Source organism: Aulonocara sp. 'chitande type north' Nkhata Bay, linkage group LG6 (assembly GCF_057382095.1).
Source record: "Aulonocara sp. 'chitande type north' Nkhata Bay isolate Kocher_YH1m ecotype deep benthic linkage group LG6, A_spYH_male_GT1.1, whole genome shotgun sequence".
Lineage (NCBI taxonomy): Eukaryota > Metazoa > Chordata > Actinopteri > Cichliformes > Cichlidae > Aulonocara > Aulonocara sp. 'chitande type north' Nkhata Bay.
This window is the reverse complement of record NC_141349.1, coordinates 16,142,091-16,163,095: the sequence shown is the minus strand read 5'-3', so window position 1 is coordinate 16,163,095 and position 21,005 is coordinate 16,142,091. Positions and strand designations below refer to the sequence as shown.

Here is a 21,005-nt window from a genome sequence, read left to right as displayed (position 1 = left end):
AACAGTGCTGCCTGCCCATGCTCCCTTCTCTCCTGTCAGTATACTTTATTGTTGAATGTCGGCAAACGCACCCTTAAAGAGCATCTGTTTGAGCCGCCATAAAATCTGACAGACATTCATGTTACTTATAGGATGAATGGGTATCACTGCTGTGCTCTTATCAAGGACTTAAACTGGTTTAAGATCATCTATCAGAATAAATACACTGTACTCAGCACAGGTCCATACTGCTCCTGTCATGTATACCCCCGCGTGTAAAGTCTACATCTGGATGTAAAGTTACAATCAGCCACAGTAAGTATGTAATACCTCTGTGTGTTAACTTGCGATCCTGTTTACACAGCTGATTGATCTTGGCTTGACATGTTTCCTCACTAAAGTCTTCACCAGCTCTCACATCAGTTTGAAAGCTGCAGGAAATTACTATTTTGAAACACAGCTACAATTTTTGTCATTTTAGCCTTTTATGAAAATCCTCCATTTAGATTTAAATGATAAAAATGAGCTCCAAGTCTAAACTGACTTTTAGTTTGAAAGGCTGAAAAAGAAGCACTGCCCCCACTGTCAAAGAGTGACATATTTATACACAGGCCCCTGTTTTTAAGGACTAAAAATCAGGATAAAATTATCATTTTTAATGCTTAGTAAAGAAATATATCCAGCTAGTGACTTCTAGAGTCTAGAACCTATGAGCATCATTAAACAATGGGTTTACTCCTTTAGGATTTTTGGCTGAACCGTTACTGCAGCTTCAGCTTTGAACACAGTGTACACTGACCACTTTGTTGGGTACACTCTGGCAGTCTTTTGTCCCTTTAGTACCTACTGAGCATCATTAAACACCAAGATCCACATGAGTATTGTTGCTGACCGTGTCCACCACTTTATGACCACTGCAGCAACCGTGAGATACTTTCATGTCAATATAAACCAAAATGCCTGAGAAGTGTTTCCAACACCTTGTTGAATCTGTGCCATGAAGAGTTAAGGCAATTTTGCAGGGAAAAGGGGGCCCAGACTGATACTAGCTGGGTGTGTCTATTCCCAATGAGTGTCAATTTCTGGGGTAAAGCTTCAATCTTCATCTAGTGTTAAATGATTTATAATTTGCAAATTACTTAAAAAGGATGAATGAAACCAAAGGAAATGCACTGAATGGGACGACTGAAATATGAACTTCTGTGTTTGCATGAGCAACCTGCTCACTAGTTTTCTCATGCTCTTTGCTGCTTGGCCTCACACTGTCACTTTGGAATCCATACACACAGACTTGATTAAACATAACCTAGTTAAGCTCAGAGTCTGTCATGTGCAATGTGTGTGTGTGTGTGTGTGTGTGTGTGTGTGTGTGTGTGTGTATTCGAGCAACAGAGAGGGAGAGAGAGCCTGAAAGAAGGTGGGCCAAGTTAGTCAAGTTGTCAAGTCACTGGCTCCACCCCTTATTAGGATGACAGCTTGTAACCATGGAAACAGATGCTGGAATCATGTTAATTGGCTGAAATGATTCTGACAGTTCACCCTACTTTGAGTAGGTTCTCATGCTATCCATCGATGTCTAACTATCACCTCCTTACAGACGCATACACACACACACACTTCAACCCTATTAAGAAGCTGTTTAAGAAGAGGAAAACAGGGGGGATAAACAGGGAGCATGGGATCAATGCCAAGCAGAAAGGGATGAAAAGAGCACAATAAGAGAAAGGAAGATACTTGCACAGGAGTGATGGAATCAGCTTTTCTCCTCTTTAAACAAAAGGAAATGCTCTGAATGTTTCATACACTGCTGAATAAGTTATGTCATTTGTGTGTGTGCGTGCGTGCGTGCGTGCGTGCGTGCGTGTGTGCGTACCCCCATGCGTCCACATATGCTTGTTTCTGTCTGTGTCGCATGTTACACTGAAAGAGTGGGATAACTGCCACATGGAAAGCTCAGCACTTGACAAAGTAGGCACCTTGCTCCACACATAAAATAACTCCCATCCCCTCCCATTGAAACAGGAATAAAATCCAATAGAATTCACTGGAGCTTGGAAAGGCTGCAAGATAATGTTATATAACGGGAAAAGCCAGTCTCCTTTTTGTTCCTAATAATTGGGGGAAGAGATGTACAGTATGTCGTAAACACGGTACAAAGGAGCATGCCTGCTTTCACAAAGAGGGAGGAAGTGGAAGGAAGGAGAAAGGAAATTAATTTGTAATATGTAGTTACTGAGTGAAAAAAGAAGAAGAAGCCAGAGAGGAAGGAGGGGTCACTTCAGGAAAAATGGGACTTTAGGCTCTTGGGGACTGCTCCCCGCCACTCCCCCCTCCCAGTGCGCTCACATTAATGTCCCTGACGAACAACATCCACCCACATTACTTCTCCCGCAGATCATTCACAGTAACACACACACACACACACACACACACACACACACTGTAAGTGAAATGCAATGAAATATGTGCGGCATAAAAACAAAGCGGGACATTTTCCAGCAGCTCGACGGACTCGCAGAAGGACAGAGAAGCAGACAGAAACGCAAACTCGTATGAAAACAAATACAGCAAGCGGAAGTAAAAAGGCCGTCAGGGCAGAGCTACGCTGTTACTAAGCAACCAGGTGATTCCTCTAAAGAGCCTCACCATGGGAGATTCCCTCGTTTGTGTGAGGGCATTTACACACTTGTGTGTGCGTGTGTGGGCGTGCATGCTGGAAAGCCTGTGTGTGTGTGCGATGATGATGAATGTGTGGTTTTTAAGCATGCCCAGTAAGTTAGTAACAGCCCAGCAGGTAACAGAGCTTCACTGCATTTGTAGTTTTTTCTTCTTCTTCTTTTCTTCTTGGTGTACATTTTATTTATTCAGCAATTACGTATTTATATTTTATGGAGTACACAGAGTGCTGACAGTGGCAAATACCCACAGACGTGTCCTGACAAGTGCATAACGACACACAAGCGCACAAAAAGTAGAACACACACTACACACACACTACACACACACTCACATACACACAGACAGGCAAGCACACAAGGAGTCATAAGCTGTGGAAAATATTCAATTTGGAGAGCCTCAACAAATCCCTGAGGTGTTGCTGACGTTTATGCATGCTTCAGAGTATTCATAGCTGCTCACACACACTACAGCACTGATAACCACACACCTATTCACACTCACACCTTCACAGCAGAGCTGGGTAGAAGTTGAGGCTCAGAGTGAGAGACAGGGAGGGGAATGGGAGGTGAGACGATGAAGACAAAAGCAGTGGAAGCTTTGGGAGGTGACGTGAGTCTTCACTATTTGTGACTCCTGCTGCTGTATAAATGGAGGCCAGTAACAATGCAACTGACAGGCGACTGTAACCCTGGAGATTCATTAGGGCTTGTCACTATGGAAACCTCAAATCAGGAAAAAATGTTGGCCATCTTTCCCTACAACTAATTTGTCCAAGGAAATATCTGGGTACACACACACACACACACACACACATACGCACAATACTGACCTTCTCCCCCTGTCCCCTGTGTTTAAACAAAAAGTAAACATCTAGGAGCCTGTACAATGGCTCTGAGGAAGCACAGAGCTGAAACACAAACAGACAATCTTTGTCATATTATAAACGCAACCTGCTTGCACACAGGCGCGTGTGCTTCAGGTGCACCGGCTGCAGCGAAGGATATGGGTGGCAGACAGCTCGAAGGCACCAGGACCGCGGTGGGCTGGTTTGGGTCAAAGCCAAAAGAACCACTGGTGCTAGAGCGGGGTAGGGCAGCTCTTCCTTCTCCTTCTCTTCCTCGTCCTCCCCTCTCCGTTCCCTTTCATCTCCCTCAACTGACACGCGCACCTTCTCCCCCTCCTCCTCCTCGTCCTCCTCCTCCTGCGTCGGTCCTCTGTGCTGCTCACGCAGGTCTGGCTCCTGGATGCCCGTCATGGCCGTGCTGTGAACAGCCCGAACCTGAAAGAGGGCGCAGGGGCACGGGCAAACTGTTCAGGACCCGGGAACACAGCCTGCGACAAATTCCTGCAAAAATCCAGGAATCCTATACAGCAACGTAGGCACAGGCATGCTGGGATTTTTGCTTTAATGAGTGCAAACATTTCTCAGAATACAGACTATTAATATCAAAGCATTCACTTAACAGTGTGTTATTTTATTACAAAGCATTTTTGGGGAGGTTATTTTGTGTTGTGGATGTGTGATGCGGTTTGATTGTTTGTGTGGGGAAGAACAGAGTTACGGTTTGGTTAGCAATGGGCACGTTGACTGAATCTACTGTAGAGATTAATCACGTCCTCCCAGCCTACATCTGCTGGATAGCTGAGAAAATACTCGATATGCTCAATATAGCAGCATTCCTATGCAGTGAGGTACAAAAAGTAGCAAAAATACATTTAAGCTAATATCTTGTTGTTGTTGTTTGTTTTTTTTTAAAGAAGCTTAATTTAAGGTTCGTGGTTAAGGACATGCAGCAGATTTACTGTAAGGGCAAAAATACATTTAACAGTATTTTTCCGTAAAGCCTGTATTCCATACAGGAAAGTTTGTTTTACACAGAAATCTGTTCATTCATGCAGATTACAATAGCTGAGAAATAACAAGTTGATTCTGGCAAAATCTGGCACCATAAAATTACTTTAAATTGAAAGTGGAAAGAATTACAGTGTCGGGATGGATGTGTGTGTACAGCGTGTTTGTTTCTGCTGTTTTGCCTTGCAGCTCCCAAAACAAACTGAGATCGTGTGGACTGTCACGCCTGCCACTCTGTCCACGAGCTGAGCACGAAAGCAGGGGAAAGAAATCTTTCTGTGTTTCTCTGTGAAACAACACACCTTCACCAGAAGAATCGCAGCCAGCAATCCTGTGCAGGAAACATAAATCTACACAAATCTAAACAGAGTGAACTAATAGACATGAGCAGAGGTGCAAACAGGGTCCGCGTCGACAACAGGAAGCACTTAGACCACTTCATAATAATCCTACAGCTGTACCATTCGGTGATGACAACAGGCCATTCCTACTGATGCTTTTAATCCAGACTGGCTTTAAACAATCTGGGCATGCCGAGATGAAGTAGCTTAGACGGCTGTTTCTTATTGTCATAAAGTGTGGTGCAGAGTACTGAAGCTGTCGGTGCTTTCGTTTCTTTTTGTCATTTACAATACATTTTCAACTTATGATGATTACCGTTAATTAACTCCATGAGTTATATTTCCTTGAGCTATAATTTGGGATACAATCTGATGAAATGCAGGGACTTGGTCGAGCTACAGCCGCCTGCGTGCTGCCTTAAATTTGTCAGAGCACTGGAATATCATGTCAGAAATGCCAGACTGAATGATGATCTCAGTTTAAATACGATGGCAAGAGCCAGTTTGGTTGTTTTGGCTTGAAACATATGTATTTATTTTGTAAAATTTCATGATATTTTTCAGCTTTACCGGCCACCACACTGGGCAGCATTGGCAGGCAAAGATGGGAGCTGGAGCATGTGATACAGTACACATTGTCATGACTACACAGCAAACGCTGCCCACTGGTGCACAGCGAGCTCGTTCTATTGCTTATTGATCCCCAGAGATTCTGGCAAATCCATTTTAACCGTCCGTAAGTTGGGGCCGGAGCAGAGTTACTTGGACAGTGTGAAGAAGAATCAGAACAACAGAAGTCTGAGCCAACCGTGAGTCCGTGCAGGAATATATATTGTGCCTACAGTGTGGCAGACAACGGGAGAGCTGGCTTGCAAGTTCAAAGCTTGGAGAGCAGTGAGTCTGTGTGTGTGCTTCTGATGAAAATAATGAGATTCAATCTGCCACTGTCATTATTTCCTGTGTATTCATTATGGGCACATAGCCTAGACAGTTTAAGGAGTCCAGGCACTTTATGGCATTTTGTTGTGACTCCCTAGCTGTTGGGCGGACATCAATTAACCTCTGAAAAAAAAGAACGAAAGAAATAGAAAGCAATTCTCTGCTGCTGATTAGTGCTTTCAAAACATTTTAAAAACTCATTATGAGTCTTCCTCGCTGACAGCCAAAGCCATGTGTGAATCCTTGCGAATCTCAATCAGTGACTAGAACCAAATATATTCACAGCTCTTTAAGACCTCTGAAACCCATTAACTCGGTTTTATACACAGCCTTTACGGCGGACTCATTACGTCTGCGTAAATTGAAAAGAAAAAAAAATCTTTACCAGGAGTGTGTATCGTGCTTGACGAGAACACGACAAACAACTGATGTCTGTACATCTCTAAATAGAACATTTCTTTTCATTCAATGCAGGAATTTAAATCCTCGTGAAGGCCACCACGACATTAACGGTGCCACAGCGTTTCCCAGCATTGCTGTGACAGCAAACAAGCAGCAGTCTAATTAATCCGATAATAAACTGCCGAATCTAATAAAAACAAATATTTCCGTTATAGAATGATGCAACAAATCACAAAGGCCTGAGCACGATAAGGTCACTAACTCGGTTTATAGAGCCACACACACTTTATGACTGCTCCTCACCACGTTATTCACATCATTTTATTCTTTACCTTTTTTTTCTTTGGAAAAGACAACCCGCCATTGACAAAGAACGACAACACAATAACTGGACATTTTTCCTTTCTTTTGTGCCACGGGCTTTCGCCCAGCGCAGAGCCCGGGACAGCACAGCGAAGGGGGGAAAAGTACATTATAGCAGCAAAAAGCGAAAAAAAACTTTGCCCGCTGTTCTTACCGGGGAGCAGCGTCCATCCACCAGCGTCACTCACTCCGGGTCCGCCGTGCGCCCGCAGCTCCAGGAGCCCCGTTGCTCCATCTGAGAGCAGCCCCGCTGGTCCTCTGCCTCCTCCCCCTGCCGATATCCAAACTAACTCAGTCCTCCAGTAGGGAGGATGGGGGGGGGAGGAAGGTGAGAAAACGGCGAAGGTGTGTGGCGCGCAAGTTTTAATAAATGGAGAAAGTAAAGTTAAAAAGGAACCAGCTGTCCCCCCTGTGCGCCTGCGTCCCCTCAGCCTGTGGACGCGCTGTGCGGTGTCAGGTACTGGAGTTGAGGCGCACCGGGGAGAGGGAGAGCTGCGTTAAGCCAGACGCAGAGAGCCAGCCCGGACGCGCACGGATTTTACCTTCAAAATAAGACGACCCGGTCCCGGAAGTTGTGCATCAAATCGTCTGAAAACTGACAAATGACGCGTAAAAAAGGCGAACTGCAAATTTTGATAGGAATCCGTGCTGGATACAGATCTCCATCGTTTAAGGTTAGCTCTTTCTCACAGTATAGTTTTCCATAAAGAAAAAGAAATGACAGAGTTGATAAATTACCAGTCATCCCAGTTAAACTTGCCTTTAATAAACCCATTAAAAGCACTTTGTTCACTTGACAAGCAGCTCTTCACTGCCACTCAGCTACACTTTCATTAAGGTCAACACAGATTGATAAACAGCGCTTACGATTTATAACAAACTATTTATTTTTTCATTTGATTTTTTTTATTTATTTTTATTTTTTATTGTAAACCTAAACCGTCTTTTACATTTATCCTCATTACGTGCCATGAAACCCACCACGATGAGCGCTTTAATGACGTGAGGCACAATTTTATTTTGAAAGTTTTGATTGGAGCGGCTCGTTCTTCATGTTGGAGAGCTTGAGAGTGACAGAGCGAGTCATAGCATGTGACTTGTCCTCTCGATCTTCTCCGCCTGGCGGTACACAGTAGGTTTTTCCCAATACTCTTCCTCCTGCCTCTGCCTGGCGGCGACCCCGGACAGTGTGTGTGTGTGTTAGTGTGTGTGTGAGGGAGTGCGTGGGCGGGGTGTGCTGTCATGTATGAGATGATGCTCCACAGTCACACTCTGCAGGGGTGTCGACTCACTAAAACCAGAGAGTTCCGACACAATACCTTTAAATCAGCTTACAGGCGATGCTGTGTCAGGTTTCGGAGGACCACAGTTTACTAACCAACCACAGGCCGCTCCATGATATTTCCATGATGGTGGGCCATCATGAGCATTTACATTAAGAAAAATGCAGTTATGCCAGAATGTCATAATTCACCTGTTTAAGTCCCTCATTAACACCTAAAACACATCATTGAAGCCACGTGTTACACACAGTTATCAGTATTTGTATGTTGTAGATGGTGTTGGGGTAACCACTCTGACTATAAATGACTTAACTCTGGATGAAGGAGGAAGTAAAGCAAAGCCCCAGAAATATAGTTGCTGGCCAAGTTAATAGGTACATGTTAATATTGGCTTGTACCCTTTTTCCCTTCAGAAACAGCCTTACTTCTTTATGGTACAGATTCAGCACGGTGCTGGAAATGTTCCTCAAATGTTTTGGTTTATATTGACATGAAAGCATCACACAGTTCTTGTAGATTGTCGGCTGCACATCCATGATATGAATCTCTCATTTTACCACATGCCAAATGTGCTCTGAGATCTGGTGACTCTGGATTTAAGTCCAGTGAAATCATTGCCATGTTCAAGATGCGGGTTTGAGATGATCTGGGTTTTGTGACGTGTATCATCCATCTGGAGGAAACCATGAGAAGATGGGTACGCTATGGGGGTAAATGGCCAGCAACAACACTCAGGTAGGCTGTAATGTTTAAGCAATGTTCAGTTGGTACTAAGGGGCTCTAAGTGTGGCACGAAAGCAGCCTGATCCGTTGATATAAGATGGATCCATCATTTTAGGATGTTTATAGCAAATTCTGACCCTGATATCCAAATGTTGCAGCAGAAATATAGATTCATCAGACTAGATAATGTTTTTCCAGTCATCTATTGTCCAATTTTGGACTTGAAACTATTTATTGAGACCATAAACGCATCAGTAAAGTGTTTTCAGAAGTCATCAATAACCAGAGCTAAAGCCTTGTTTTGTCACTGACTTCTGTCAGACCTCTTTTTCTAACCATTTGGCCATTAGAAAAACAAGAGGGATAATAAAGGCAGTTGTGTTCTGGTGTCAGTTATCAGACCCAGAGGCTTGTTCGCAAGTGAAATACAAAGAAAAAACATGTTATGTAGCTCATCAGAGAGTGTCCAGACACAGTTGAGATACTCGATCTCAGAGCTGAATGTACTTGAACTACCTTACAACCTTAAAAGCAGCTGCTAACGACAGCTTTGAAAAAAGGCCAAAGCAATGAGTAACCTGTGAAATTCCTTATTTATATGTAATAAAATAAAGATATAAAGTGGCATGAAGTGGAGGCATCAAGTAGTGCTTTGTACTTTGCAGCAATACCTGTGAATCCAGTTTCCATAACTGAAATGAATTTTTTGCTTTAAAGCCAACTCGTTTGCAGTGTAGTCACACTACAGGAGGTAAAAACAAGTGATGTGACGCAGGCGGGGGAAAAGTAAACACCCCTAAATGTTATAAATAGCACTGAAACTGAACCAGGGCTAATTTTTTCTGGGGGTGCCCTGCAATTCCCCAAAGGCCCCCTGGCGGTCCCTGAATTACACTTTGGGAGTTTATATTGGAGCTGAAGTAGGCTGTACAGTAGCAAACAGCTTCTAGGGAGCACTAGACTTAAATGCTCTCCTGCTAATATTTTAATATCTACATGCGGCCTCCAAATAATTTTTTTGGGGATGTTTTGTTTGATGTTTACACTTCATTAGACAGGAAACAAGAGTCCCTGGGTGGTGGCTGTGAGGGGCTACATGCTCATTAAATACTAAAAAAATACATTTGGATGGATTAAAAATAGACATTATGTTAATCTTAGGTCTTATTAGCAGCGGGGAGTTTTAACTGTGGCGTGCTGGTGGAAAACCCATGTTGCTGTTGCTTAAATGAGAAGGATTTAGGCTCTGTGTAGTAGTCATTCAGTGACATCTCAGCAGAAGAGTATTTGTCAGAATGTCCAGACTGAAAGCAAAGCAGATTTGAGTGGACTCATGAGAGCATGTGAACTCAGCTTGAGCGAGAAAAGCAAACTTCTCTCTGTGAATGAGCAGATATAAGATGTAAGAAAAGGGAGAGCGACTTGAAAAATCTGTCAACAGAAAGGAGGCACTCCAAATGCATGTGCAGTACAAACTGCAAGAAATATATACCAGCACTTAAACGTGTCCATAACCTGGGAGTTAAGAATCTGCATTTCTCAGTTTTTCTGTGTTTGTGCATTGTAACTGTTTGATCCAGAGAAAAAAGCTGCACTGTGAACAGTTTTTGGTGGACATCAACCACTGTCTCCGGGGATTTCTGCTTCAGCAGGAAATCTACACCGCAGCTACATTAAAATCCCAAACCACTCAGAAACCCTATGTTTTAACATACAGACCAACCCAACGTGCACCTCTGTAGAAATGTAACAACACGTGGTGTTGATGCAGCCCACAACTCGTGATTGGCTTGTTCAGTATCCCTGTGCATTTCCAGCTACTTTTTTTGCCACAGCATTTGAATTCACCAGTGAGAGAAATATCACCGCCTCAATATTGTCATACTACACTGATCATACGGTTACATTGTAACCTTGGTTCTCTGAGAAAGAACAATAAATAATGTAGTATATGTTTGCTCCCAAACTCCTCTTAGCCTGAACTACCTGGGGTACCAAGACTTGTAAATTCTATATGATGATGGATTCAAATATTTACTTCAAATAAACAGAACCGTTTCTTTTTCTGCATATTAATATGTAGACACTGTATGTTTGAGGCCAGTTCATGAACATACCCAGTTTTTACATCAAACTTAATCTTTGTGCATAAAACACGTACCTTTTAATGGTCAATAGAAGGTTTAAGTTTTAATAATTTGCAAGTTTTGATTTCTTATCTAGCACATCATCATCATCACTATTCTACACCATTAACTGATGGTGAAAGATGGTTACAACAGAAAGTGGTGACTCTTTCTGGACATTTGCACCCTATGTCTAAAGAACTGTAATCGCCGTAAAAGGCTTTAAGCAGTTGCTGTGAATGAAGTATTTCCTTTTCCAGTCATTTCTGTCTTAATTTATGTATTTACATTTGAAAGCCATTATTACTGATGTAAGGATTATAGTGTCTGACCTGTCTAGGCCTTTCCTCTTTTAGTGACCATGTAAATGTGTAAATGTTAATTTGCACTGCTCAAAATTATATATGTTATATTAAATGGTATACAACATTAAATATGTTTTCTTTAAAATTTCCAGCTCTATCTGTTGCAGATTTCATACAGACCTTTCAAAAACAAGTGTGCTTTTGCCAGTAAGGAATCATAATCATAGCATCAGTGTAAGAACTAACAAATGTCAGCAATGGAGATGGCGGAAAATATCAGAATGGATGAAGAAGTGGAAAAACTCCAGGGACAGATTTGTAAAGACGGGGATCCAGGAGGAAAAAAAAATCCTAATTAGTTCCTATTGGCTGGCACCACATATAAAACGCCGGAACATGGTAATTAACACATAATGCACCAGCACAAGCATAAATGTCGGCAATGACGTTACACGTTTACGTGGGGCGATCGTGGCTCAAGAGTTAGAAGTTCGCCTTGTAATCGGAAGGTTGCCGGTTCGAGCCCCGGCTTGGACAGTCTCGGTCGTTGTGTCCTTGGGCAAGACACTTCACCCGTTGCCTACTGGTGGTGGTCAGAGGGCCCGGTGGCGCCAGTGTCCGGCAGCCTCGCCTCTGTCAGTGCGCCCCAGGGTGGCTGTGGCTACAATGTAGCTGCCATCACCAGTGTGTGAATGGGTGGATGACTGGATATGTAAAGCGCTTTGGGGTCCTTAGGGACTAGTAAAGCGCTATATAAATACAGGCCATTTACCATTTACGTAGGTTACACAGTAGGCTTTACTAAGATTCACCACAAAACTCTAAATCAGGCCTCTGTTTTTAGTCATTTTCTTCTGGGCCTGTATTTACGCCTCAGCTGTACTTATGCTAAGGCTGATTGTAGATGTGATATATTATTTAACTCCTGAATGCATATCTGAGTGTGTCATCATCATCAGAGAACTGAAGTGACAGCATGTGCATAGAGCCAAAGTGACACACTAGATGTTTCCACTGAAGATGATCATGCCAAGTCCTTTAAGTCATCAGTATACTTGAGCTGGACCAACTAAATTAATTAATGATGATTCAACTTATTTACTGCAGATGAGCCCAAGTTAATTTAATTGAGCTGATCCAACTCATGCAAATTACGTTAATCTTGATGCTAATAGAAAGCCACTTATTAATGTGGAAATCCTTTCCATGATTATTTTAAGTTATTTTTTGGAGTGTTTAACAAAGTCTAGAGTCTGGTTAACATAAAACTTGTCATAGGCATATTTTATTCTTCCAGTTTAATGGATTTATAACAAAATTGTCATAGTTGTCCTCTTGACGCTTGTCCTTAGGGTCACGGATGTCTGGAGCCTATCCCGTCTGTCACAGGGCCAGAGGCAGGGTTCCCTGGACAGGTCAGCGGCCTATCACAGGGCCAACACAGAGAGACAGTCAAACATTTACAGTAATTTAGAATCAACGATTAATCTACTCACGCTAACTGCATGTCTTTGGAATGGACTCATGCAAATACAGGGAGAACATGCAAACTCTGAATGAGACTTGTAGCAGAGAGCACTTTGAGTGCTCAGTTTGAGTAGAATAGCACTATATAAGAACGACACTCATATTCAGACTTTAGGTCAGTGAAGGTGATGTAAAAGCAACATCCTTACAGAACTCTGAAGACTTCTCACTGATCAGGAGAAGAGATCGATACGTGATCGCACAATCCAGATTCAAATTCAGTTTTTCGAAGGCGTTGATTACTTCTGACAGCTGGAACAGAACATTTGAGGAGAATCCGCGAAGACGGTTTTCCACAGATGGAACTTCTCTGAGCTGATTACCTTTCTGCTTCCAAATAGGGAGAATGACTCCTTGTCACCAGTCGGCTGGTAACTTCTCTTAAACCCAGATGCTGTTGATTATTTTTTTCTATTTTCCTACTCTATTATTCAATTTTTTCTTGAAGAGCGCTCTGGTGTCAAGATGTCAGTTTTGATGACGACAGCTCTGTAAACGGAGGCGTGCCTGAAGCTAGCGATGAGCTGAACTTTTGATTTTCATTTTCATTTGCTTTAGAATTTTTTCATAAAGTGAATGAATGAGGAGAATCATAACAAATGCAGACGCTTTCACAGATTTCCATCAGAGTCATCCAGACACAAGTGGAGGAAATGTGTCGAAGGAGGGCTCATCACACCAGTTCCTCCGTCTGAAAATCAAAGGTATCTAGTGGCTTCGTGTTTTCTCTTTAATTTGTAACCTGCTTCATGTCGTAAGTTGAAGTGAAAATCGTTATCTGTTGAGGGTGGGGGGTAGTGGGGGCACTTGACATGAAGTAACCGTATCAAATGATACATCATTCGGGGTTGCGCGGGTCTACACTGAAATGCTGAGATATTTTGCTCAGGACTTAACTACAGATGATTTACCTCTGGGACTACAAACTAAGATTAGGTTTTCACTCAGCGCAGGAAAACACTGTGCGGTACACAATCTTCACTCACAGCAGTCAGACTCTACAGAGCTATTGTAACTCTTAAACCTACATCATACATCAAAGATTTAGTGCATCTCAACAACACGGTTTAAGATATCTAGCACACGCACGTTGAACCGCGCAAACACTCACGCCGACCTCTGCAGCTAATATCCTACTCTCCCGGAGGAGCAGACTGATGAGCATTGTTTGAAGCCGCTGCGTGAGTGTTTGTGCGTGCGCGCGCTGGTTGTAATCCGCTGTTATTGGGTCTCCCTGGCTGTGTGTTCCCACTCCCACTCCCATTCGTTTTCCCGCTCCTGCAGCTCATCTCATCTCCCTCACACTTACTGTCTTGTGTAACTCATGCAAGACTTTCTGCTCCACGGAATCATTTCATGCATTTTTTACTCCAGCCTTGTCATCGTGGTGTGTTCAAATGCTGGTTTACATTAGTACGGAAATGCACACACACACACACACACACACACACACACACACACACACACACACACACACACACACACACACACACACACACACACACAGAAATACATTCCCTCTGTTATCAGTTGAGGATGGGTATCTAGGCCAAACATTATTATCAGTGTGTGGTAGGCGCCCCTTGGGTGTGTTTCCATGGTGACCATCACATAACATTATATATAGGGACATGCTTTATTTCATGCCATTGTCACAGATACGCACACACACTCAAAAACACACACACACACACACTGTGGGAATTCGATTACAGATCAATGATCCTGATCAATCGTTGAAATAGTCATGACAACCCCCCGAGGGAACATCCTCACACAAAGAACACACAGACACACACACTCACACACGTACTGTAAATGCACATTTGTGAACAGTGTGAGACTAAATGCTTCCACTCCTTTACCTGATCTGTGTATGAAGAGGGTAACACAGACACACACAGACGCACACACACACACACAGCACGGTCAGCTGTCTCAGTGTCAGCTTGTTAAAGTTCAGAGCAGGAAGACAAAGGAAGCAACGGTAATTAACTGGTTTCTTTTCCTTCACGTCTGTTTAAACCATCTGAGGCAATTCTGACAGACAACACACTCGTCACAAAAACCAAGAGCTGTTTGTAAACTCATTAATTAATTAACGTCAACATGAAACAGGTAGAGAGCAAATTCGAATGTGAGAAATATAAAGACTGCAGGAGGAATACAAGGTCGCACTGTGGGAAAAACTGAGTGACATCTTGAGGAAGTTATGAAATATTTCTCGCACGTTAAGTCTAAAAGGGTATAATAGAAAATTATAGTTCACTGTAAAAAGCTTTTTTTATTTGGTTATGATAAAATTACATAATAATACCAGAGGGGGGAAAAGCCTCGAAAGTGCATATTGAGTATATAGAGTGCTACAGCAGCTATATGCAGCACTCCCAGAAACAGGAGGAACATTTTTGATTTTAGATGTCATTATAAATCCAGCCCTCAGACGGCTGTTACATCATTTTGCATTGATGAATTACACAGTGATAAATCGAGCAGTACTTATAGAGCTTTTCTGGTCTAACTAAGACTTGAGCACGCTTCTTTAAAGCGCCATGCATGTCTGTGGACAGTAGGAGGAAAGAGGCTCCACGCAGGCACAGACACATGCAGAAAAGCCCAACCCACCACACCGTCTGCATTTAAGATCTTATAAAACAATTCTAATACAATTTGTTTACTTTTTTTCCTGTTTTCAGCTACTAGTGGTAACTAGTTATTTTCAAATTTGGTATATAAGTTTAACATTTTTATAATTGGAGAATCAAAGTATCACTAACTCCACTGATAAATAAAAATTAAAGTATAAAAAACAATTATAAAAATGATGTTTATTTTATCTTCATGTATTTTGTGTTTGTTTGTTTGTTTGTTTGTTTTTGCCAAAGCCAAATTGGGGCAAGTGGACAAATGAGAAATATGTTTGATTTATAGGCACCTTCAAGCAATTAAATATCAAAATCACAGTATGGATAAAGTTCGGCTTTGAAGAAAGGGAGAGAATCGATGCTGTGAACGTAGTGAGCCGAGATGGTTAAAGTGAGCCTAAAGCCTGGACTTGAAGACCTACAAGCACTGCAGTAGTCTTGTTAAAGAGGCCTTCCAGTTCCTGCTTTATTAGGTGCATCTGTTGAAAACTAACGTGGCTCACCAAAGCAGTCACTGAATGCACTGACCTGATGTTGAAAATGCTCAACTGTTGCTTAAACCATCATGAAGAAGTGCTGATTAATGTTGCTCTGAAGGCTGAAAATTGCGCTTTTTGAATTGCACAACATTGCGTTTAAGTCTTTGTAATCTTTATTCAGCCCTCGCTGACATCATTCCTAATAATATATCTGTTTGTCTTCTTTCTCACATTCGTCCCCAACATACAGCACGTTTCAATTGCACTGCTGTAAACCATCACCTCGCACGAAAGCAGCTTAATGAAGGCGTTTTATTTGGAGTCACACATCAAAGTTTTGGTTGTCTGTGTCTCCATAATAACAACTTGAGCCCCGATGTTTTGCTGCGTTACAGCTGGATTTATCCCATCAGGCGGGAACATTACTGACTCATCCTTTTTATTAGTTCAGGGAAACATATCTATCAGAAAATACATTCCCCCTCCCTCTCTTTCTCTCCCTCTCTCTGTCTCTCTTGCCTTTTTTCCTGCGCTCTGTTGGTAAGCATAAATGCACACTCGTCCACACAAATGCACGGGCGATCATGCACACATAAGCAGCATCTTTCCCTTAGACGTTATATTTATGACAGGAGATAAGACGAGACTTAAGGCTGTAAGCCCGGCACTGGAGAAGCATCTTTTCCGACAATCAGCTGAAGTGAAGTTGCTTAGCAACCTTTGGCCTTGATGACAGGAAATGATGTCACGCTTACGAGACAAAACATAAGCAGACACACGCATACACACACACATGCAGAGGCAGATAACAGGTGCACACATGTGGAGTTACCCTGCAGTGATGGCAGAGGAGAGGAATAATGAGTTGTGATGATAATCTGGGCACAAGTTAAAACAATATATTAATCTTCTCTAATGCTCTCGCTGAGCTCTGAGTCCATTAAGGATGACCTTATATATACATTTATGCACGTACACACACATACACACAGAGACACACAGATAATCCACAGACTAACTGAGAACGTCCTTTTACGCGCTGCTGTTTGAGGGAAATACATCTGCTGCTCTCTTGTTTCTCTGTGTTCCTTCCACCTGTCTGTGAACCCATCTCCAGCCTCCAGCCTGTTCTCTGTGATCCTGCGGTCACGCCATCACTCAGCACGGGCGCACGCATCACAGCGAAACCTGCTGTGTGCCGTGTTCTCCTGGAGGGAGGGAAGGGTGGGAACATGCGGGGTTGTATTTTTTTGAACCTAAGGCAGCATGAGAGAAGGTTTTTCATTGTTAATTTGTTTCACTCCCAATTTTGTAAAAGTTACAGGACTTAGAGCACCACACAGTGTTCACTGCGTCTTACTGCAGCTTTCTTTCTGGGACGTTTCACTTTAATTATTCATGTTTGCGAAAAAAAAAAAAGAAAAGAAAAGGGATGAGCTGCCAAAGCCAAAGACTCACTGCTGAATCCAGAAGACTGCTTTCGAGGATACAAACCACCATCTAATATTCATTCAAATATACAGCAGTACTCCACAAAGTGTTTGTACTGTGCGTCCCATGCAAAACAAAAGCAAGGATAAAGTCCAGATTTAACTTTGGGATTTGGCTTGAATCTTAAACGTTAAAGTGGTCATGTGTGAGTGAATATACTTGTATAAGTTCAAAGTCACTTTTGAAGTTTCATCTTAATTGTTGGAAATATACAGTTTTTAAATGGTGCAGGTTCAATTCGTCATGCTCTGTTAACTGTTGGCATTGAAGAGAAACATAATTCATGCACACATTAAGGTAGTGCATGATCTGCATATAAATGTCAGTCCAAGAAATTCACTTTACACGAGGAATCCAAACATAAATGTTTTAAACAGTCCACACTTCATTAGGTACACCCATTTAATTGCTCAGCATTCAATACCATCGTTCCCTCGAAGCTGGACAGGAAACTGCAGGATCTAGGACTGAGCAGCTCCCTCTGCAGCTGGATCCTTAGCTTCCTGTCTGACAGACGCCAAGTGGTCAGACTGGGCAGCATCACCTCATCCCCCATCACACTGAACACTGGTGCTCCACAGGGGTGTGTACTGAGCCCTCTCCTGTACTCACTCTACACCTACGACTGCACGACCACTAACAACTCCAACATCATTGTAAAGTTTGCGGACGACACTACAGTGGTGGGTCTTATCACCAACAGTGATGAGACAGCTTACAGGGAGGAGGTCAGCGCCCTGACCCACCCTCAACGTCGCAAAGACAAAGGAGTTGATAGTGGACTTCCGGAGGTGCAGAGAAGTACACACCCCCATCACCATCAACGGCGCTGCTGTGGAGAGAGTGAGCAGCTTCCGGTTCCTTGGAGTACATCTGGCTGAGGATCTTACGTGGTCAGTACACACAAACAAAACAGTGAAGAAGGCGCAGCAGCGCCTCTTCTTTCTCAGGAGACTGAAAAGATTTGGCATGAGCCCCCGCATCCTCAGGACCTTCTATCACTGTGCCATTGAGAGCATCCTCACTGGATGCATCACCACCTGGTACGGCAACAGCACCGCTTACAACAAAGCTCTCCAGAGAGTAGTGCGGTGCTCTGAACTGATAATTGGAGGTGAGCTTCCCTCCCTCCAAGACATCTACAGGAAGCAGTGCCTGAGGAAAGCGGGGAGGATCATCAAGGACTCCAGTCACCCCAGCCATAAACTGTTCAGACTACTTCCATCAGGAAGGAGGTTCTGCAGCATCGGTCCCGTACCAGCAGACTGAGAGACAGCTTCTTCCACCAGGCCATCAGACTGCTGAACACGTCATAGACACCTCAGCTTCACTACTGGAACTTCAACATTATGCACTCCACACTGTATATAAATGCCACTTGTTTTGCACAATATCCAACTACCAACCTCTGTATATTTTATATATTTATTTTATTTTTACTCTATTTAATTTGTAAAATATGTATACACACACACACACACACACACACATATATACACACACGTAGACATACATATTTAGTATACACATTCAGTAATATGCATACACTCATATTGTACATATATTTATTCATATAATTCTCAGATTTAGCCATTCTTGTTTGCTTGTTCTTATGTTATTGTACTTTGCACACTTCTGTTGCTTGTGAAGCTCGCACACAAGAATTTCACTCACATGTACTGTACCAGTGTACCTGCACATGTGATGTGACAATAAAAGTGATTTGTTTTAATTTACACAGCTAATCTTTTCTTGACATGTTTCCCCACTAAAGTCTTCACCAGCTCACACACCAGTTTAAAAGCTGCAGGAAATTACTATTTTGAAACACAGCTACAATTTTTGTCATTTTAGCTGTTTATGAAAATGCCCCGTTTACAAATAAATGATAAAAATGAGCTCCAAGTCTAAACTTACTTTTATTTTGAAAGACTGAAAGAGAAGCACTGCCCCCACTGTCAAAGAGTGACATTTTTATACATCGTCTCCCATTTTTTAGGACTCAGAAGTATTTCAACAAATTAATTTAATCAGGAATGAAATGATCATTTTTAATGCTTAGTGGAGAAACATTTGCAGGCAGTGACTAGTCTAGAACTCATGGACACCGTTAAACAATGGGTTTACTCCTTTACGATTTTTTGGCTGGGCCTTTACTGCAGCTTCACTTATGTACAGTGTACACTCGTTAGGTACACTCTGGCAGTCTTTGGTCCCTTCAGTACCAAAAAAAGTACCGTCATTTAAAAACCACCATCCACATGAGTATTGTTGGTGACCATGTTTATCCCTTTAAGACCACAGTGTACAGATGTTCTAATTGCTGCTTCCAGCAGGATAACACATCATGTCACACAAGCTCAGATCTTTTCAAAGAGCTAGCGCTCTGTAGGTAGAGTGTTCCCCCCATGTTGGAAGGTCGTGGATTCAAATTCACCAAACAACTACCCTGAGGTACCCTTGAGCAAAGTACCGTCTCTAAACACTGCTCCCTGGGCAGTGGATTGGTGCCCACTGCTTCACTGAGTGAATGGGTTAAATCAGGGGTGATTCTAGGATCAGAGCTTTGGGGGTGCTGAGCACCCAGAGAGCTGCCCATCCAGGCAAGGTAAACTTTACTCATCACGATGAGACGTCTTCCCCGTCTCTGTTAGTCCCTGCATCCCTAAATGCCTCCAGTTGTCCCGAGTTCCCTCTGATTGTCTAAATACTGAAACACTGATCCAACATTATCCTTTATTGATGGATCATTTGATCTTACACTTTTACCTGAATGTGGCTCCTTTTTTTGAAAAAACTTCCTCATATCCATTATGAACCTGGCTGTCTCTCTGTACACACACACACACACACACACACACACACACACACACACAACAGGAGTTATAAGGTTAATGGGCATCCAGTCAGTTAGCTAGTTAGTACCTTGGGTTCAATATCGGCACATGCACATATGACAATATAACCCGTTTCTCTCATTACATTTCAAACAGGACAGTGGTAACAACACCAGGCTACGGACAATGTTAAGTTTTAGATTTTAAATAGGCTGTATACATTTCAATGAGATCAACAGGACGGTCAAATGTTGCTGAATTTACTACAGAGCAAACATCCTCGGAAAACAAGTTTTCAACACTGCAGGTTACCTGGGTGTAATGTTTTTCAGCTAAAAAAGAAACATGGTGTGACTCCTACCTAACTATATAAAGAGTAACTGAAGGTTAAATGCAGCTAATATGTCCTGTTTTAAGCCAGGCACTTACACCTCCGCTCTGCTGCGTCTCAGCCACCATCGTTCTGGTAGCAAGAGCGCTAGAGCCAGAGCAGGGGAGAGCTGGAACAAACCATTTTGGGAGGGGGGGGGGGGGGGGGGGGGGGGGGAGGTTATCTATACTTTTGTTGTTAAAATGTTCCATCTCAATTAAGTACTGTATACTTTTTATATTTTTAGTAGTGTGTCACACAAACAGCAAATATTTTCAAAAGAAGTAAGAAATCTTTGGGGGTGCTTCAGCAAAGCACCCCCAAAAAAACAAGTTTATTCATATAATTCTTGTATAAAAAAACAAGTTCACTTGTTTAAGATAATAATAATAATAATAATAATAATAATAATAATAATAAACCAGATCTCCTGTTGCACCAGGGATCTGGTGCAACAGGAGATTTACATCATGGATATCCAGCTGAGAAATTTGCAGCATCTGATTGATGCTGTGCCATGAATAATTAAGGTAGCTGTGAAAGAAAAAGCAGAACCAACCCAACATTAATGGGGTGTGCCTAATCAAATGGCCTCTGTTTTTCTCCAGAACAGAAGGCTCAAATGCATAACCTTCTTCCTGTAAGCCAACAGTGCTAACCACTG

General features: G+C 42.5%; 1 protein-coding gene across 2 annotated transcripts in view; it reads right to left on the bottom strand.

The window, feature by feature from the left end:
- Nucleotides 1-7,020, bottom strand: part of LOC147327550 (voltage-dependent T-type calcium channel subunit alpha-1H-like) — a 59,579-nt gene extending 52,559 nt beyond the window's left edge. For both annotated transcript variants that reach the window (XM_086295232.1, XM_086295234.1), the window contains exons 1-2: nucleotides 6,710-7,020; nucleotides 3,664-3,937 (exon numbers count right to left, since the gene is read on the bottom strand). In XM_086295232.1, coding sequence (XP_086151358.1) covers nucleotides 3,664-3,913 — 250 coding nt within the window. In that variant the 5' untranslated portion in view covers nucleotides 3,914-3,937; nucleotides 6,710-7,020. The remainder of the gene's footprint in view (nucleotides 1-3,663; nucleotides 3,938-6,709) is intronic.
- Nucleotides 7,021-21,005: the final 13,985 nt, after the last annotated feature.